Here is a 20,918-nt window from a genome sequence, read left to right as displayed (position 1 = left end):
GAGCTATAGAGAGACAAATGTAAGTCTATGTTAGCGTTATAAAAAACAAACAAAAAAAAAACAGGTCACTTATGGATAAAATTCGTTTGAAATTGTAAACGACATATTTCAGGGTGATTCAAAAGTCGTGAAATTTTGATTCGGTTAACCAGTGGCTGTTCCTCTGTCAGGAATAGCCTAGCCTGTTAGCGTTAGTTAGCATTAGCATGCCATCTCTAGCAGCTGTGGTTCACACCAGTGCTGGGGGGGGGGGGGGGCGTGGGTGGAGAAACCCACCCTGCTCGCTTGTTGTCTCTGATTAGCATGCTAATCAGCAGTCTGCTGCTAGTCGCTATTCATTTCCTGTTCGCAGGTTAGGTGTGTAACAGCACGTTCCCGACAGGGAGTCGACTGCATCGACAGGCGGATAGTAACGACACCTAGAATCTGTCCGGCATGGCTCAACAACAGCATTTCAAATCTAGATTGAGAAACAGTCAGAGCGTGTGATATATTTAATTTTACACACCCTGGTTCTGCTTAGCACACTCGTTCAAACAACATGCTTATTATAAACCATCTATTATGAGAAATACGGTATTTTTTTTTCCCCACACGATGTGCTAAGTATAGTTTAATAATCATTTTATTGCGAGCACGAGTATATACAGATAAACTATACGCGCCATATGTAGGTGGGTGGATGCATGTTAGGGCCATTAAAATTAATGCAGAGAAAAAAGCCTACATCTCTTCAGAATTAGGTCTATATTTGGCTCCTTGTTGTACATCCAGAACCGCAGGAGAGGGACTTTTTTTTTGTGTGTGTGTGTGTATATGCATTCCCCCTCCCTCCATTTTCTCCCCAATTTGGTCACCTGCCACCTCTCCTATATCATAGGGCAGCGTAACACACACGGAGGAAAGCGCGGTCAGCCATCTTCCGCATACACGAGCTCACAAACGCGCACGCTAGGCCAGTGTCGCTGCGAATGACCGCGCACGACCGATTTTTCTCCCTGGGCATCGTCAGGATTCGAGCTCGTCATCTCCCGTTGATTTTCTGTTGCACCACTAGGGGCGCACAAAATAATTGAAACTATTTGCACGATAATTTGCATAAATGTTTTGCGTGCCGGCTCTGTGTTTTCTCCGTGCCTGGGTGATCTTTGCGATTTCTACGTGCACTTCGGGAGTAGTGTTGAACTTATCTGATCGGTGAATGAATAAGTTTTACAAGGACAATGGTTTTTTTAAAAATTATTTTTATTTATTTATTTATTTTTTTAGCTTTTTCGGTCCATTTAATTATGTGACGAATGCTGTTATAATGACCTCCAGTCTTCCCAGAAGGCTTTCCACTAGATTTCGGAGCATGGCTGTGGGGATTTGTGCAGTCGGTGTTCCAGTTCATCCCAAAGGTGTTCAGTGGGGTTGAGGTCGTTTTACGAGTTCTTCCAGTCCAAATTTACCATCGTCATGCTGGAACCGGTTCGGGCCTCTTCGTTCTAGCGAAGGGAAATTGTAAAGCTACAGCATACGAAGATGTCCTAGACAGGTCCGTGCTTTTAACCTTGTAGCAACAGTTCGGGGAAGAATCACGTATGGGTGTGATGGTCAGGTGTCCACATACTTTTGCTGTTAACTTCAGAACTATACAAGGCGATTCTTCTTTAATAATCATCTTTAAAGGCGGCGTAACCGTTTCGGCTCGCCGTGGAAGGAAAGTTCAGGATTAAAAAGTTAATCCGATTGATAAATACGGCGGTGCTTAATGATCTGATTTTCCTAATATTTGAACATCTGCTAGCTTCAAGGGGTTTCGACGGCAGGAAATGTTCAACCCAAGTAACGTTGGGATGTTTTTACATTTTATTCCTTGTAGTGCTTCATCATTTTGGATCCGTCAGTCTTTCTCTCTCACACACACACACACACACTCTAAATCCCACTCCCAATTTAATTTGCAAGTGAAAAGCAGCCAGAAAAACTTCTTCAGCCTGAGAGTTAGCATCTCTTTGGCACAAGAGCTTAAGAGAACAAAAGAAGAAGAATGTGTCTTTAAACACCATCCTGTTCATCTCGTTGCCTTGCGCCGGAGAGGTCATGGGTCAGAACCAGACGGGAGGGGGTTTGCACTGTGTCCGAATTTGCACCATTTAAAAAAAAAAATGAATAAAAAAAATCTAGCTTGAGGAACTGGCCTCGGATCAGTGACTAAACCCCAAAATTCACACCTACACATCGTCACGGTCATTTATCTTCCCTGAGTGTGACCTGCATTCACACTGACGCTGATCAATAACACACCGTCCGAGACAGTGCTGACACATCTGCATCTCAGGAAGCTTTCGAAGATGACCAGTATCAGAGACGTTTAAAAATAAATAAATAAATAAATAAAAGCATCCTGACAAGAGTGTTGCTAACATTAGCAATGCTAAGTGGAGTTTGATTTCAGTAAGAGTTTATTTATGGTTCACCTTCTTTCTTTCTTTCTTTCTTTCTTTTTTTTTTTCTTCCTATGAATAATTAATTTTCTGCCTTTTTATTATGCCTCAGCTCTGACGAATTCCCGATTCTAATTGGTCGGAATACTAGAACACAGAACGTGTCGAGTATGTGGTGACGTCATCGCTATCACGCAATCTCCGCGATGATAATATCGCCTGCAGGTCAAAAGTTGAACATCTTATATATAAAGTCTCGAGGTGAGCCCCAGGTTCGGCGCCGGCTCTGTGCAGTGGTAACCGATGAATCATAATTCACACCACAAAAATAGCAGGCCAGGCAGAAGCCGGGGGATACACCACACTCGAGTAGCTACCTGCGGCCTAGTTTCTCCGGGTTGTGTTTGAAGACAGACCGAGGAAGTGAACCGTGCCTGTCTCAGTAGTCAGTACGAAGTACATTGTGCACCAGTTTTATTTAGTCTAATTAAATCAGTCGATTTCTAAGTAGAATTTAAAGCACACGCTGTATTATTGATATGTAATGTAATGTAACTTTTAAAAGGCACATTACAGATGGGAATGAAATATATATATATATATATATATATATATATATATATATATATATATATATATATATATATATATATATATATATATATAATATTATGTGTGTGTGTGTGCGCACACCCAAAGACATTTATGAGTATGTATGTAGCCTCACAGAAGAAGAAGCCTTTATTGGTCCCATATACATTATAGCACAGTGAAATTCTTTTCTTCGCATATCCCAGCTTGTTAGGGAGTTGGGGTCAGAGTCAGCCGTGATACCGCGCTCCTGGAGCAGGGAGGGTTAAGGACCTTGCTCAAGGGTCCAATAGTGGCACCTTGGCGGTGCTGTGGCTTGAACCCCCCGACCTTCTGATCAGTAAGCCGGCGCCTTTAACCGTTGAGCGACCGCGGCCATAATTGCTAGTACTCAGATGGTTCTTTAACAATCTAGCAAAGCATCTAGTGGAGCCCAGTATCGACAGAATTATCAAGGACATGGGCTACACAGCAGCAAGTCTGAATCCCAGGGTGATGAGTAAGGAGTAAAGCACTCAAGGACACGCTGTTATAGGAAATTGTTAATAATAATGACAATACTGTTACCACTATGAAGTTGATCATTTTCGTTTGACTTTCCAGTGTCTTACCGAAGGTTGCGAATCCCTGACACTGGAGACTCCTTCCATAAATGCTAAATAAACATCTCCTATCAAGGGTTCTATGTTTTCTTTGCCTGATTTTATTAGACATCCGCTACACGGGTTCCTGTGTAAGTAGTCACCATAGAAACGATAGGTATTGCATTCATATAAACTACTGTGAGAACTGCTGCTGTAGGAAATGGAACATGTTCTAAGCTGTCAGAATCGAGAATTCAGCTGTGCTGTGGTCTAAAATAACGATAATAGGTTTGTAGTATAATTATAAGTTAACAGGTTTGTATTGATGGAACGTTATGAGTATGACACGCCTCTGGGACATGCTCCACTGCCCTGGTCTGGGTAGCTTAAAGGAAAACAAAGGAAGGGTTTTGTACGCGCAGCACGCCTTTAGTCTTCTCCGTCTCCTTGAAATGTTTATGGTCCACCGTTTTCCCTCTCCGACTGCTGAGTGCCTATTCGGTTGGTCACATGCCTCGCGTGTGCGAGACAGAGATTTATGAGAATGTCTTGCTTGCAGAGGGAGCATGTGTGTCTGAGAGAGAGGTGGGGGACGAGAGAGAGAGAGAGCGAGCGAGCGAGAGCGGGAGAGAAGTGGGCGGGCGAATGTGGGTGAGCGAGCTTCTCTCTGTCAGACGGTGTTTGCTGTGCGAGTCTCTCACATTGGCTGAGCTTCAGCGCTGGACTGGCCGACTGGCTCGGAGGAGAGGGAGAGCGAAAGAGAGAGAGGAAAGAAAGGGAGGAGGAGGGACAGACTGGGCAGTGCTAGCTGCTATCAGAGCGCCCGATGCTCTCGAGAGAAGGAGAGAATTGCTGGATTCGATCCATTTCTTCCCTCAGATCCTCTCCGGCGTTGGGATATCTGAGATTTTTGAAGGTATTTGCGCAGACTTGATTTCCTTCCTATTCGGTGGCGATGATGGTGATAGTTTGGCTTCCGGGGTCTGATGGGTGGGGGTGGGGAGTCGGGAATAATAAAGAGCGTAATAGAGATTGACTGACTGATGGATGGAGGAAGGAAGGGGTGTGTAAGAAGCTGAAAGCAGTGTCGTGGTGGATGCAAACGGACACGAGACGTGAGGTGTGCACGTCAGACCGTGTCTTTGGTGTACAACCCAGCCATGGAGGCATGGAGTGAGGACTCATTGTGTGTGTGTGTGTGTGTGTGTTTAGATCGGGGTGCCGTTGCTCCGAGTTAAACCGTGATCACTGACATATTGGAGGCCATTATGTCTGTGTTGCCGCTGGGTGGCAAGCGATCAGGATGGATTCAAGGATGTCGGCATCCTTCAACCCCTCCTCAATCCCTCTACACTGCCTCTCTGTAGCCAGCTTGCACTCAATCTTTCCTTCTTTCACCGTTTAGTATTTTCCCCCCTGCCTTTACAGAATGTGCATTCACTGGGATAAAGAGCTGCATCTTTGTGTCTGTACTGCATTTGAGCCAGCTTTCTGGTTAATTGAGTTTTCTGTAGCCTACAGGTCTGTGCTCCGTGTCTTCTCTCTCCACCCTCCGCACGTCTGAAAGTATTCAAATGTTTTAGATTTGCATTCAAATGGTAGTTGAGCAGAAGAAAGTTCCAGTGCTCGCTATAATTTGGCATAGATTGGGAATACACGTTGTTCTACAGTGTTTTAAATGGAACACGGTGTTAGCATCTGGGTCTATGTGGGTTCTAATCGGTCTGAAAGGTCTAATCATACCACCGTACAAGGCTCTGTATGCTAGAGAAGGCTGATTATGGAGTTGTTAAGGTTTGATTTGGATGCGAGTAGGAATCGGGTGTTTTTTGGTAAGGAAATGCTGGAACGATGGCTGGCTGTTTGTGGATTAACCCTTTGCTAGGACAGATGGCTGCATCTCTCGCTGAGCCAGAAGGCCTGTCTGTCACAGTCAACATGGGCTCCCATCCCAAAGCCTCTTCATCCCACAGCCTTTCCTTTTCCAAACACAAGAATCACTGTGAGCCAAACCCCTCTCTCATTCTGGTCCCATCTCTGTAGTTTCTGTTTTGATGTGCATAGTTGGGATTTTCACAAGTTCTTAATGTCTGGGTTGTATTAAAAGGTCGTAAATGTGTTGTAAACACTAATAGATGCCCAAGACTGTGGTGGTGGTGCAGGTATGTTTTTTCATGATCCACTTTGAGGTGCCGGATACCACATCCAGATCTAGATTCAGTCTACCCTGATTGACTCTAGTGATGGATGTTTCTGATGTTGGTGTGAGTCAGTTCTGCAAAGACGGTGTATCAGGTGTCTCTAGGCTTCTGACTCAGGAGGGGCTGTGAGCTCATGGAGTCAAGTGATAACTTCTGTTATACTGATGTTGGTGTTCCCTAGCATGGACTTGTCCTTAGCTTCAGCTGCTTGAAAGCTGCAGTGTCATGCTTTTTGAGAATTGCTTTGTTTTTGTTTTTTTAAACTGTAAGGAACATTTGAGAACTTTGAACCATACTAAAGATAGAGTGAAAGGGTGGAGAACCACAAGGACCACGGGGTGCGTAGGAGACCTTAGAGATCAGAAGGAATACGAGGAGCCGTAGGGAGAATACGGAAGTGTTGGGGGCTCTACAGAAGATGGGGTGCACTAGGAAATGTTGGAGAACATGGGAACGCGTAACGAGACAAAGTGTCGGAAATTGTAGGGATCGTGTTGAAATGTAGGAGAGCAGATTGATTTACAGGGAGTGTGTAGAGTCATAGAGAACATGGGAGGTAACCATGAGGAAGATGGGGAAGGGTAGGGAGACCTAGGGAAGATTCGGGACAATTTTTTGAACTTTTAAGATAAATCTATAGAACCACAGGTGAAAAATCATAGGGAAAATCTAGGAAATTCTGGGGAACTTGGACGTGTACAGGACTGTTGGTGATATGGGGAAGTCTAATCAAACTTTTAGAAATATGTGGATGGGTCGTGAAAGGCAGGGGAATTTGGGGAAGTCTAGTAAACCCTGGAAACATTGGGATTTGTTGAGATACGATACGGGGATTTGGGAACGGCTAGGGAACGTTTGGGAAAATGGGGATGTGACGAAACATAGCAGATAGGGAGAAGACTAGAGAATCTTTGGAAGCATGGGGATATGTGAAGAAACATAGAGAATGAGGGGTGTCAAGACAACCTTTTGGGAACAGGGGGCTGTGTAGATAAATGTAGGGGATATGGGGAAATCTAGCAAACCTTGGGAACATTGGAAAATATCAAGAAACCTAGGGGATATGGGGAAGTCTAGCAAACCTTAGGAACCTGGGGAAGTACCGAGAACCATACATGGGAACATGGACAGTCTATGGAACAGCAGAAAACGTAGAGATTTAAGAAAATATCGAGAACATGTTGATTTGTAGCAAATATGGTGAAGTGCTGGAAACCAGTTTAAGCCTTGGAGAAGATGAGGAAGAGCAGAGAACCACGAGGAACCGTAGGAACTCCTAGGGAATGGCTGCTACTGCTCCATTTATAAGAACACGATAAAAAAGTTAGAAAATAAAATGGGGTTCAATCATGTGTTCTGAATTGAAGCTCGTTTCTGGTTGAAATGCTGCTAGTATAAAACAGCCGCCTGTGTGCGCATCAGGGTTTGAGACGCTGTGCGAACTGTCTGAAGCCTGGAGACGAAAGGATGGAGCGAGAATTGAAACATGTCCATCAGTGACGGGACTTTTGAGGTGTGATGCCCTCGACGTTGCCGACACAAGCCGAGTTTGAGTGATGTTTAATTAAAACGGCTTTACTGTGGCAGGGAATTTTTTTTAACATGGTGTTGCAATTAACAAAGATGATGAGACGGTTCTAAACACATTACCTATAAAAAAATAAATAAATAAATAGCCGAATATCTAAGAGCACCTTCTTGACGAGATTGCTTTATACCATCCTCAGCGACAACTGCTTTTGCGTTACGTCTAGATACGTCTAGATTCAACACAACTCACCGTGGTTTAAATGATTTGATCTTTTGAAAGGCCCAGCAATATGAAATTCCTAATCCTCATCAATTCAGATGAGGCTCTGCATCATTTATTTTATTTGTTTATAAGAATCCTATACTACAGTGTAGATTTAACCTGGATCAGTAGCCGCTTCTGGACACCTGTGTTATTATTTGCTTCAGAAAGGTTTACGACTGATTTTGGAGCTGAACCGAGAGTAAAAAGCCCCGAAGCTATTCTGTTCCATAAACATTCAGAAGCTGTAGTGGTTTCAGATGTTTCTGTCTGCACAGGAAAAGGAACTTTCCCTGCAAGTTTAAAAACAGCAGCAGATTTGTATTTGCTGGGGCAAAGTTATTTTTCCGTCAGGAACTACAGAGAGAAATGCATATGCTTTGGATGAAACGAGAAAGTTTAGCAAATCCTATGGATCCTTGGAGGAGTATAGGAAACCATAAGGGACTTGGGGAAGGAGAGTGAACTGTAGTGAGTATTTTGGGGGGGGGGGGTAAAGGAGAAGTAAAGCAAACTGTTAGTGCACTCAAGGAACTGTTGAAACCATAGGGAACTTAGCATGGTGTTGAAACCATAGGGAACTTTGCATGGTGTTGAAACCATAGGGAACTTTGCATGGTGTTGGAAACCACAGGGAACCATGAGGAAATGTAGTGAACCCTTTGGGAAATTGGAGAAGTGTAGGAAACCACATTGGGAAGTGGGGGAACTGTAGTGAACCCCCAGGGAACGTGTGGAAGCATATGGAAGCCATGGGGAAGTAAAGCAAACTGTAAGGAAAACAAAGAATTTTTCAAAGCGTAGGGAAGCTAGGGAGATGTTTGGAACCATAGTGAACACAGGCGTGCAGAAACCACGGGAAATACTAGTGAACTCGCTACTAAACTTGGCGAAGCTTAGAAAACCATAATGGACATGGAAGAGTGAACTGTAGTGAACTTGCGGAAGTGTCGAAACCACCTGAGAACACGTGCCGATGTAGGAAACCTTGTTGAACTCCTTCAGATGTACAGGAAAAGTCAGGAATGTTCGTTGTAATGAACCCTAGGGAACATAGGGTAGCTTAGGGAACCCTGGAGATACCTTAAGGAACTATTGGGAACTTGAGAAAGTGTAGGAAACCATATGGGACATTGGAAAGGAGGGTGAACTGTAGTGAACATGGGGAAGGGTTGAAACTATAGGAGGACATGAGGAGGTGTGGGAAAACCCCAGTGAACACTAAAGTGCAGGAACAATGGGGAATGCTATTGAACCCTTGGGAATTTGGAGAAGTGTAGGACACCGTCAGGGGAAAGGAGAGCGAACTGTAGGGAACATGGGAAACCGTTGCTGAATGTAGATTAGGACGGGAGGAACCGTATTAGCCCCGAGGAACTCAAGGGTCTGTTTAAACCATTGCGAATTGGAGAGTTCAGGAACCACGGGGAATACTAGTGAACACTTGCGAACTTGGAGAACTGTCAGAAACCTGAATGGACGCTAGGAAACAAGCAAGAGTGTAAGAAACCACAGGGAACACGAAGAACTGTAAGAAAACGTGTATAATCTTTGAGGATGTGAGGAAATGTAAAACACTGGAGGACTATAGGGAGCATGTGGAACTATGAGAGACTCTATGGGACCTTTATGAAGATGGAAGATTAATGGGAACATTTCAATGGGTCACCGTAGGGAATATAAACCACGTGTATCCTGTGATTCAGCTAAAGGTTTATAAGATACGAGAACACATGCTTTCCTTGATCTGTTTGTGTTATAGTATATCATACGATCAAGCCTTTCACATATGCTTTGTTTTTTTTTTGTTTCTCACATTGACCCTGATTCCTGGACCTCATACCCTGAGTACAATGATAAAAAAAAAAAATTAAAAAAATTCATAAAGCGAGAAGTAGATAAGGTACTCAAAGATGGCGTAATGAAATTTTTATTTTATTTCATTTATTAGAACGCGAGAGAGAATAACGGAAAGGAGAACATATGCATATGAAGAACGATGAGTATCTATGCAAGACGGAGGCGAGAAAACTAAGGCGAGAGAGTGGAACGCCTGCTGAGCGAGCTCGAGTGGCCGATATTACTCACTGGGTCACGCTCATGAAAAATTGAATCAAGTCTTACAGATGTGAGCGTTAGCTCTGGGAGGGGGGTTGGGGTGCGGGGCGGGGGGGGGGGATCTTGGGCTTCATCTTTACTTCAGTTAGCTGTTGGTGTGTTTAAAAGGGGGTTCGAGCCAAAGTGTGTTGGCCTTCCTTCAGATAATCTACTGTTACCAGAATTAGAATCTAAAAATTTCAGTACTTGCTCCAGGCTTCTTTTTAAAGTACTGTTCATTTGATATTTATGGAGGTTATTTACACACACACACACACACACACACACACACGCAAAAGTAACAATCATGAAATTTTTGTCCAGTGAACAGATTTGCATTGAGGACGCATATATTATTTTTTTATATACACAGCCATACTTTGCTGCTTTTTAAATAGGCTGGGCTCTCTTTTAACTGAGGAGCAAAGCCACTAGAATGAATAAATAAATAAATAAATAAATAAAACCCTCCTGAAAGTAGCAAAGTGGAATTTTAAAGCTGCGATGACTCGACGCACGGAAGTCGACTCGATGCCGGAGCCGGTTGAAGAAGTCCGCGAGCTGGACGAATACCTAAGTTAACTAGAAAGGCAAAAAGCATGGAATGAGAAAATGCCTAAAGCCATAATATAAACCGGAAATATCTACACATCGCGTTTAACTGACAACAGGACGCCGGAGACGTAGAGAACGATGTACGGAGCTAACGCGAATCGGCGAACTCGCAGTGGAGAAGAGAACGAAACCAAAACATCGACGAAAGCAGCACATGTAAAACCGAGAGCAGCCAACAGTGTGACAGGTGCTGTGAGAGAATGTTTTCGTAAATATCTTTCTATATGCAGTACACTGGGAGAACCTCGCCTGTGCCCACTCGGATACCTAGTCTTGGCAGTCGAGAATAGAACCTGATGTGAACTTCTCCTGTTGTAGCCTGTCCACCTCAGGTTTCAGCATGTCATGCATGCTGAGATGCTTTTCTGCTCATCACTGTTGTAAAGAGCGGTCCACTGAGTTATCGTAGCCTTTCTGTAAGCTCGAACCAAGCTCTTCTGACCTCTCTGATCGACAGAGTGCCTCAAAACTGCCCTTCACTGGATTTTATTTATTTATTTATTTATTTTTGTACCATTCTGTATAAATTCCAGAGACTGCCGTGTGTGAAAATCCCAGGAGTTTCTGAAATACTCAAACCAACGATCATGTGGTCAAAGTCACTGAGATTACATTCTAATGTTTGAGGTGAACATTAACTCAAGCTCTTGATCTGTATCACTATGATTCTGACGCATTGTGCTACTGCCACGTAATTTGGCTTCCTGTCAAGTTCCTTTTAAATTGGCCGGTGGTGTATTTTATTATGACCGTGTTATTAGCCGAAATGCGACCCGTGACGACGATGAAACCCAAACAGAATTGCGTGAAAGCAGCAAAATAAAATCCCTGATTTTCTGAAGCTGTAAAATTATACGCTTTAAAAAAAAAAAAAAAATCAAGAACTGCTTTATTTATTTATTTATTTATTTATTTATTTATTTATTTAGGCAAATGCATCCATTTGGAAGCTCTGTGGTATGGATGAGCTTCACGATATTTTCTCTTTCAGTGGTTAGATGATACGTTGGCATGAAAAATACAGTAACATGTAAATGTATGTATGCGTCGAACTGCGTTTACGCTAAATTGTATGGAGCAAGAGGGAAAATCGTAACAGTTGGAGAGCGGAAAGCGTCGTTGTCGGTCTGACCCTATAGAAGTCGACAGTGAAATGAAATCAAAGTCTCCGAAAAGCCTTGACTGTTTGTTGTTTAGCAGGCTTGGTTTGCTCATGCGTAGGGATGGGGCGATATCTTATCGTATCGCGATGTACCGGTAGAAATTCTCCCCACTGTAAGAATTAGTTTTCCGGCGATAATCGCGGTAAAGCCTAGTCGATGACGTGTTTCTGCGAGCGACGGTCTGCGACCCGTTCGCGGCTCACGTGCAGAGCGAAAACGAGTACGGCGGGAGGAGGAGTTTATCGCTAAACGAGGAGCTAGCGCTACAATCTGGAACTGGTTTGGTTACAGAAAATCAGTCGTCCTTTTCGATAAATGTTGGTGTTTCTGAGGCGCTCGAGACAGCATGCAGTGGTCACTTGTAGCCAAAAAAACAATTCAATTTGATTTGTATTGCACTTTTTACAACGGACATTGCCTCAAATCAGCTTTACAGACACATATAAACACAGGATAGAGATTTTAAGTGTGTGAATTTATCTCTATTGAGGGAGCCGGTGTTGAGGAAAAACTCCCTGAGATGATACGAGGGAGAAACCTTGAGAGGAACCGGACTCAGAAGGGAACCCGTCCTCATCTGGGTCACAACGGATAGTGTGAAAGTAAAAGGAAGTTCATTCTGGTTTTTATATGAAGTCTGTTTGTTGAACTAGTCCAGTGTTCACTAAAGGAGACCCGAGTGGAAAACCGCATGTCGTAATCGCAGTCCCAAGACCATCGCAGCAACCGTCGTCCCAGCAACCACAGCGAGAACGTCCATGTGGAATTGAAGTCCAAAATCCATTTCCATGGTACTTCAAGCGGTACCGTCCTCAGCGATCTCCAGTCTGTAGCCTCCAGTTGATGAGAGCTCCATCCAGAGGTCGAGCATCGGGATGGATCAGGCAGGTCCGGAGAGCAGAAAGGATCAGGATCACTGGCATCTCCATAAAATCATGTGTGGCTCGACAGAAGGAGAGAGGTAGAGGAAGGTAAAGAGAGGGAGAGATCGTTGGGTATTCTTATTAGCCCGTAATGGATAAGACTCTGTACTTTGTGTAAAAGAAATTCTATTCATGGTAAGCTTGAGTAAACAAACGTTTTCAGCCTGGACTGTGTCTGAGTCCCGAACACTAATTGAAAGGCTGTTCCATTTAAAAAAAAAAAAAAAAAAAGTGTTGAACGGCACTATAATCACATCGTCACTGATCTCGTTACCGCAATAAATACCAGAAAATACCGTGATACAGTTTTAAGTCCATATCGCCCATCCCTACTCGTGCGACGCCGTCGTTCTTCCCGAAATGTGTACTGACGATACCCGCGATAGTAATAAATGAATCACGTTGTTCCAGTGGCTCGATTAGTTGTGTGCTGTTCTTACACTCGTGTCATGTTTTTATTTTATAACCAGTATTTAATTACGGAGGATATTCCACCGCTCCTGAGTTCTTTGTTGTTGGGTGCGTGTTCTCTTTGTGTAGCGCCGCCGGGGAGGGTTATTACCCGTCTGCTGCTGTGCTATTGCATCTCAGGTGTGCAATCATTCTTGTTGTCGCTCCCTCCGTTCTCCTACCACCCCATCGCGCACGTCCTAGTGGCATTAGTGTCTGAAATTCTCCATGACGTCAGCGTATGGGGGCGGAAACGAGGAAGTCGGACTCGGAGTTTTCTCGTTCGGCCTGGATTCCGGAGATCTGCTGAAGTTTCTCAGGCTCCGAGGCTCTATTTGTACGTGGTGATGTACCGCACTCGGGCGGTGCTGCTTCGTTGTGTTTGTGGTCGAGCGGTTTAGAAGACATTTGGGATAAAAGGCTTGAATGTGATCAAGGGTGCTTATTAGAATACTCGGCAACGTCCACCATAACGGTTATCGGATAAGTCTAATCCATAGATCCGGATGTTTTTCAAGATATTTTGTTTGCAGGATATATACCCGGATATTTTCCCCTCTAGGTTTTCTCCTCATGTCCTCACCTTTAAAGGTGGAGGAGGTTGCTGACGTCACAGCATCAACCTGCGTATCCCCGTTACGGATTTTCACGTTATGGATTCTACCTCACAGTTGGAACGTCTTTGGATCCCGCAGGAGGACGTGGATTCTGTGACCAGGGATGGAGAAGGAAGGTCTGGGCTGAACTTCTCAGCTTGTGATCGAGTAGATGGAAAGGTTAGCTCAGAGGAACTCGGAGGAATTTGCGAGAGAACAGTTAATTCAGAGGGTTTGTGCATTTGGTTTTTCTTAATATGTAGGAAACTCGGCAGGAATTCCAGCTAATAATCTGCTAATAATAGGTCATTTTCCCCGAAGTTCACCTTGAGTCAGACTAAAGTGGTTCAAATTTAACCTCTTCAACCTTCAAAATTCAAACCAGCAGCCAGGGTATGAAGTGTTTACTGTCACTCTGATCTGTAACGTGTGTGTGATGTCCTAACACAACTGAAAGGTTTATCTGAGGTTGTGAACTTGCTCGAGTTCATGGAGTTTGTGAGCTCTCAGATGATGCTCCTCTCTTTCTTCAGCTCCAAATCTGTGTTATGAATGCAGACCATCTCAGCTCCCCAAAGAAATCCACACAGTCGGGTTCCCATTTATCACTGTCCTCTCTCTCTCTCTCTCTCTCTCTCTCTCTCTCTCTCTCTCTCTCTCTCACTTGCTCACTCGCCCTCTCTCTCTCTCTCTCTCTCTCTCTCTCTCTCTCTCTCTCTCTCTCTCTCTCTCTCTTGCATATTTTGAGCAATGACAATTTCATGGATTTTTTGCTTTGTCCAAGCAGCTGCTGCAGTTACAGTAAATAAATCGATCAAATCAAAAGGAGTGATTTAAAGTGAAATTCTTTATTCTTCGCATATCCCAGCATGTCAGGAAGTTGGGGTCAGAGCGCAGGGTCAGCCATGATACGGCGCCCCCTGGAGCAGAGAGGGTTAAGGGCCTTGCTCAAGGGCCCAACAGTGGCAGCTTGGCAGCACTGGGGCTTGAACCCCCTGACCTTCTGAACAGTAACCCAGAGCCTTAACCGTCAAGCCACCTCTTCGTCCCCCTTTCCTTCGCTTTGTCTAGTGGATTGTGCTAAAAGACAGCGCAGTTCAAATAGTTCAGCTTTTTGCTTCTTAAATCCTACTTATTGAAAAAGGAAACAAGTTGAATGCAAGTTATTATGTTGGTTAGGGATTAATTCGAGAGGCCTGGATTGAGAACCACTGCTTTATTGTGAAGGTAAATGTTTGCTGTCGTGTTTGGTTTAATGGCCGCCTTTTCTGATCTGCAACCTACGTGTTTCAAGAAATCCCATTAGGCGACAAATACACCTGGTTATTATTTTTGTTAAAAATGCTCAGGTCCGAGTTGTGACCGCTGTGGTGATTTGTGTCATGTGAGCAGTGCCCTTTTTTTTCCCCTCATTGTTTCATCCGAGGGAATTACAGCGTTTATTTGCGACATGCATGGAGTTACTTAAAACTCCGTAATTAGGACACTCGGATGTGCTGGGGTTGAGCAGGTTCAGTTTTGCCGCGTCATCATTCTCCCCTGTTCAAGTTTGCTTCAATTATGCTGTCTCATTCAGGTCTGTTTCATTTCCTATAAGCTTAGTTTGGGAGATTTTGATCAACTCTGCTCCCACACACGCTACGACACACAACCCACCCGACCACTAAAAACTTACAGTTGTTGCGGTCGTAATGGACATCGCTAACCAGAGACAGCAGACCTACACGAGCTAGCATGCGGCTTAACAAACGCCTCACGTCGGGTAGAAGGGGAGCTGCGCTGTCAAATCCTCACAAAACGGATCCTTTTTGATTTGATGAATTTAACGTGTGTTGTTTTGTGACAGTTTAAGAAACTCGAGGCAAAATCAAGACGCTTCAAGTGTCTGGAAAAACCTACCGCGTAGTCTTTCTCTCAAAAAAATAATACATTTGACTCTAATAACGATTCATCTGGGTTTGCAAAGTTGACTAGAATAGAAAATATTGCCACAGGCTGTGATTTGCGCGGTCCAAACACGGTTCATGCGCGGCAGTTCTCCCAGTAGCCAGTCTGTGCCGAGCTCCATAGAACCCACGAGACCTTGGATGAACATACTGTTCAAGGTTCATGGGGATCGCTCAGTTCTAATCCTGTCCAGTGTTTGGACCCAAAGCTGTTTTGATATGTTTAAGTTAATCACTTCATCAATAGAGCAAAGATGCAGTGTAATGCGTTTCTTTAGAGACGTTTCGTTGAATTTAATCCCTTCCCCTGTGAATGACCGTGGCCCAAACATGGCCTTCAAGTTTCACCCAAATCCGTGCAGCCTATCACGAGTTACAGCTGTCTGAGTAAACCAAGTTCAACCCCAATGGGACTGAATTGGGCTGCACGTGGCATCCATTTTGTTTAGAAATATCAATGTTTTTCGATAATTATTGAAGGGGTCAGACTCAAATTTTTTCACAAATGAATGCGTAAGAGAGACCAAAAATCTTAGCAAAAGTTTAGCAAAAAGTTTGTGTGTCCAAATGTCACATAATATGCGAATCATCTATCTAAAATTGTAAGTGGGTGTGGCTAACTTGTCCTTATAGTAAATTGGATTGCACTTAGCCAGTGAATTAGATACAAGGTACACAAGACATGGGCCAAAATGTAAAACACTGTACTAGCGCCACCATCAGGATGATCTGGATCATCTCTCTTGCCTGAGGAGCAGGTTGGAGCGCCAAGATTCATGTCTGTGTGACTTGTCGTCGTGGAGAAGAAGATTCGAGAGGAAACTAGACGGTTTCTAAACACTCTGTGGGCGGCTGTGGTTCAGGCGGTAGAGCGGGTCGTACACTGATCGTAGGGCTGGCGGTTCGATTCCCGGCCCACGTGACTCCACATGCCGAAGTGTCCTCGGGCGAGACGCTGAACCCCGAGTTGCTCCCGATGGCAAGCTAGCACCTTGCATGGCAGCTCTTCTACCATTGGTGTGTGAAAGAACAAGTGTCGAGCGCTTCGGAACCACTAAGGTTAAAAAAGCGCTATATAAGTGCAGACCGTTTACCAAAAAACAACCCGTCAAACGTTAGCGTGTCAGAGTGGAAGGGACGACACGACACGCAATCCTAAACCAACCAAATCTATAGACCTTTTTAAAATAATAGACAGTTGAATCCTATAATAGCATAACCCTGATTGATCACTTAAGCACTTCCATCAGGAAATCAATCTCCCCCGTCCGTGTGAATGCAGGTCGTATGTATACGCAAAGCGAACGGGTGGCTTCGGGGGGCTCCGGGCCGACTCCAGGCCTCTTTCTTATTCTCTTTAACAGGAGAACTAAAAAGGATTTTTCACACCCGGTTATTTTTAGATGTGGCTGGATGTCAGTACTCGAGCTGGTACTTTTTTATGAAAGCCTTGTTTTAAACACAGCAGCAGATTTTCTGCCTGCGCTCCCAGTGTGAAGCTTTACAGCTTATTACAGCTTAGACTACACAAAGAACCAGAAAACTAGAACTGTAGCTTTGATATTAGCCGTCGATCCGTTAGCAAAGGTTTCAGGTGTATATTTCTGCTTCTTGCTGGAAAGCTGGAACAGCAGCGTCTTAATGGTACTCGGGTGCGGGGCTAGCAGTGCTGTTTTTGTAAAATTGAGAAAATTCAGCCGGCGATTCAGCCCCCCCCCCCCCCCCCCATTTATCAGTCCCTCCAGGATTCCGCGACTTTGCGATGGCAGAAACGAACGCAAAATCAAGCAAACTCCGCCGATTCGGGCCGAGACGAGTCATGTGACATCATCACAACACGCATTCAGTCAAAGCGCTCTTCGATGCACGTGCGTCGAACATGAGTACAGCGAAAAGGTCTCGTTTACCAACAAACATCACTGCGAAAAACAATTTCCTGCAATTACAGTTTAACGTTAACGTTTTCAATCTTCTCATTAGCATAGCATTATGGTGCAGCAGTGTCACGCACGTTGTTTTGTTCCAGTCACGTCCTCAGTCTTTATCCGACAGAAATGATGAACTTCTTTGCCTTTTCCTCGTCCAGTATTTTCTAATCACAGAAAGTTAGCGAAAGCCTGATTTATCTGATTTTATTTATTTTTTTAATCTGGCCAGTTTGTAAAGGCAGCTCGTGTCCTGTCCTGCGCATGCCGTAATCCGGCGCGTCAGCAGCCTGTAAGAAACGGCGCAGGAAAACGCCGGGGAGAAAGCGAGCAGTTTGTGCACAGAGAAGTTATCCGTGACTTAAGATTTTTATTTCTGGCTCTAAATGACTGGCGTAGCCGGAGATTGTCGAACCGTTGGAGCACTCCGTCGTGTCCTTATACGTCGTACGGTATTGTAACCCCTGCTGAGTAATCGCTATGTTTCGCATCATATCGTAGAATCGATTGCTGCCACGCGTCCAGCTCTGGTGTGTGCGAGCGGGAGATAGTGTTGGAGAGAATACGAGAGATAAGTCAGAGGCTGAAACGCGGTGTAATTCAGTCCCTCGGTCGTTTCCTATTCAGGACTGATAAGACACGATCCAAACAGCGGGACACACTGATCCCAGATCAGACGGGGAACTGAGGCGATATCCCAGGCATGCCGGTGCAGAAGGACACGTATGATCACACAGAGAGACAGATGAAGGCTTTGTGTGTGTGTGTGTGTGGCAGTGTTGAAGTTTGGATGATGGTTTGGAGCCTTGGCTGCATGCTCCCACTGATTCACTGAGACTCTACACTGTCATTTTACACAAAGTGACATCTTTGTTAGATGGATGAAGAGACAACTCCACAGCAGATACAATAAGACTAGCAGCATGCTGTGTGTGTGTGTGTGTGTGTGTGTGTGTGTGTGTCCCATATTGAGGTGGTGGAGAGGTGGGAGTGAGTCCTAAACTCCATCCGTCCATGTTCCGTACCATTTATCCTACACAAATTGGAAATGCCAGTCAGCTGACAGTGCACGTTTTTGGACTGAGGGAGGAAACCGGAGTCCCTGGATCACAGGGAGAACAGGGAAAGCCGTGCGCACAGGGTGAAGGCGGGATTCGAACCTCCAGCCCTGGAGGTGCAAGGAAAACGTCCTAACCACTAATCCACCGCTTATTCGTTGTTTTTTTTTTGGGGGGGGGCAGGGAGGAGCCAGTTATGTATAATGCAGGTTCCACGTTCTTTCTGAAATACTGACCCATTACGTGTGTGTGTGTGTGTGTGCGTGCGCAACATCGCTCAGTATAGAGCGCTTACACACTTGCATAGGATGGGCATGAGTACTCAAGTAATGGGAGTGACATCGAGTGCTTTTTGACCTCACAAGTTGAGAGGGTACATATGCACACACACACACACACACACACACACACACACACACACACACAGAGCCATTTATGTATAATCTTTCAATTGTGGAACAGCTGATAAAGAGTGGGTGGGGCTAACAAACCCTGCACACACTCTGCATACCACTCAGTGCAGCAGTGTGGGATTGTTACAGTGTGAAAATGGGATTTGATAAAGCATAGAATGTGTGTGTGTGTGTGTGTGTGTGTGTGAGAGCCTTCTCTGTCCCAGTGCCCAGACTCTGACTCCCAGCAGGTGCACTCGGGTCCTTGGACGCACGTGCTTCTGGTTTATTAAGTTTGGCTCACCTTTATTAGAGCAACAGTTATAAATCTTTGCGCTCATTCTTGGGTTTGTTCGCTTGCCAGATTCCACAGTCGAGTTGATCTGGCATTTGGACATGGCACATGGACACACTCGCACACAGACACGCGGGGTTTTGGGCCGTCCCCCGAGGAAAGGTTTTCCTAGCAGCGAGGTAGAGTTTTGGCTCTGCTGAAGTTCACACACCAGTGGTGTGTGTGCGGTTTGATTACCAGAGGCCGTGACAGCTGCTCGGACATATTGCATCGGATTGTAGGAGTCTGTACTCATAAAGCTCCAGAGAGACTCCACAAATACTAGAAATAGATAGTAATACGTCAGAGATATGACCGAGACGTTATGGTTTCTATAGTAACGGCTAGTTCATGGGAAATTCTTTGGCGAACCCTCCACACAATCAAACCTTAATATGGTAACGAATTTATTTATTTATTTATTTTTAAAGGCGACGGTACTTAACGAACAAACCAAAAAAGTGTCAGTGTTAATATGAAGATTTCTATAAGGAGACATTTAAGCATTCAGCATTTAAGGAAGGAGTCTCCAGTGTCGGCGCTTTGTAACAGGCAGAGATGAAGCTGTAAATAAATTTTCCACCCTTCACGCGTCTCGATTCCTTCAATTTTGCGATAACCGGGACGAACTTGTTTATCAACGTAGCTATAACGGGATAAAAAAAAAAGAAAGAAAGAACGAAGTGTGAGGTCTCGCTGTTTAAAGAACACCACGCTGTAATCGTTGCTGGTTTGCTGTAGTAGACGTCTTATTCTGATGATAAAGACTTCAGGGCACGGTGGCGTAACTCGCGGCGAATCACGTCACTCTACGGATGATTATCTTCCTGTAAGAGCAGGCGTCATAGTGTTCGATTCGAAAGTAAAAAGTGTCCCATGAATAACCTGCATTATTTAGACTTGTGTCTAAAAAGAAAAAACAAACAAACGAACAAAAAAAAAAAACAACAACGTGGATTTGTTCGCGTTAAAAATCCCGTAAAAATTAGAACAATTCGAGTTTTTGCCAAGAAGCTAGTGTTTTAAAAAAAAAAAACTCAGCCATGTGGGCAAACGTGGAAAGAGATCGGATTTGTTTGAATCTGATTAGAGTTCAGGTAATTCTCAGAGTGCTTAGTGTTTAACTTTACACTGTAATCCAGTGAGAACGGCCTTGCAGGTGTCATAACGTAATCCGCTTCGTTTCAGCAATAGATTGTTTATTTTAAAATGATTTTCACGAGCGAAGATGAACATGACGGTATGAAGTATGGCGCAAAAGTCCCGCGAAGAAGCCGTCAGAAATAAAGAACTTAAATGTTTCTACATTTAAAAAAAAATAATAAATAAAAAATCACTATTAAAGAGCGGCAAACGGTTCTAAATCAAACGAAGGCAGTATTTGGTGTGGCGAGCCTTTGCTGGAAAACGTATGTTCGGGAATCCTGAAATTTCCTTTTTTCCCCATCCAATTTGCGCACCGACTCGATAATGTGGACGTCAGGAAATAAAAACAAAGCAATGAAAAGACTTCTGCACAGTACCGTACGTCGTCAATCGCCGTTAAACACGCAGAAATAATTCGCGTGAATCTTCTGTACACGTTTATAAAATCCCGAAGCGTCTGGCCGGACGGACACGACTTCGTTTCCTGGAGCCGGGGCACGACGGGTCGCGGCGTCAGCATCTCGCGGACGTGTGGAATGAGCAGGCGGAACGAGCCGGATTATCCGCGTATGGGTTTTTTTTTTGTCTGCGCCGCGAGACGCATTAAAACGGAATATCGCGACACCGTGCTTCCTGATCTCGTAAAAGACCAGGATATGAGCTTCAGAGCTGCGGA

At 44.4% G+C, this 20,918-nt stretch overlaps 1 protein-coding gene across 8 annotated transcripts in view; it reads left to right on the top strand.

Annotated features, from left to right (window-relative positions):
- Positions 1 to 20,918, top strand: part of magi1b (membrane associated guanylate kinase, WW and PDZ domain containing 1b) — a 149,216-nt gene that overhangs the window by 67,618 nt on the left and 60,680 nt on the right. Inside the window, exon 1 of one of the 8 annotated variants that reach the window (XM_053673896.1) lies at positions 4,235 to 4,520. The exons of the other annotated variants lie outside the window; for them this stretch is intronic. Coding sequence (XP_053529871.1) covers positions 4,250 to 4,520 — 271 coding nt within the window. The 5' untranslated portion in view covers positions 4,235 to 4,249. Of the gene's footprint in view, positions 1 to 4,234; positions 4,521 to 20,918 lie in introns of those variants that run through there. 8 annotated transcript variants of the gene reach the window in all.

Source organism: Ictalurus punctatus, chromosome 21, assembly GCF_001660625.3.
Source record: "Ictalurus punctatus breed USDA103 chromosome 21, Coco_2.0, whole genome shotgun sequence".
In the NCBI taxonomy this organism is placed as follows: Eukaryota; Metazoa; Chordata; class Actinopteri; order Siluriformes; family Ictaluridae; genus Ictalurus; species Ictalurus punctatus.
The sequence above is the reverse complement of the archived record's forward strand: the minus strand, read 5'-3'. Positions and strand labels throughout refer to the sequence as shown.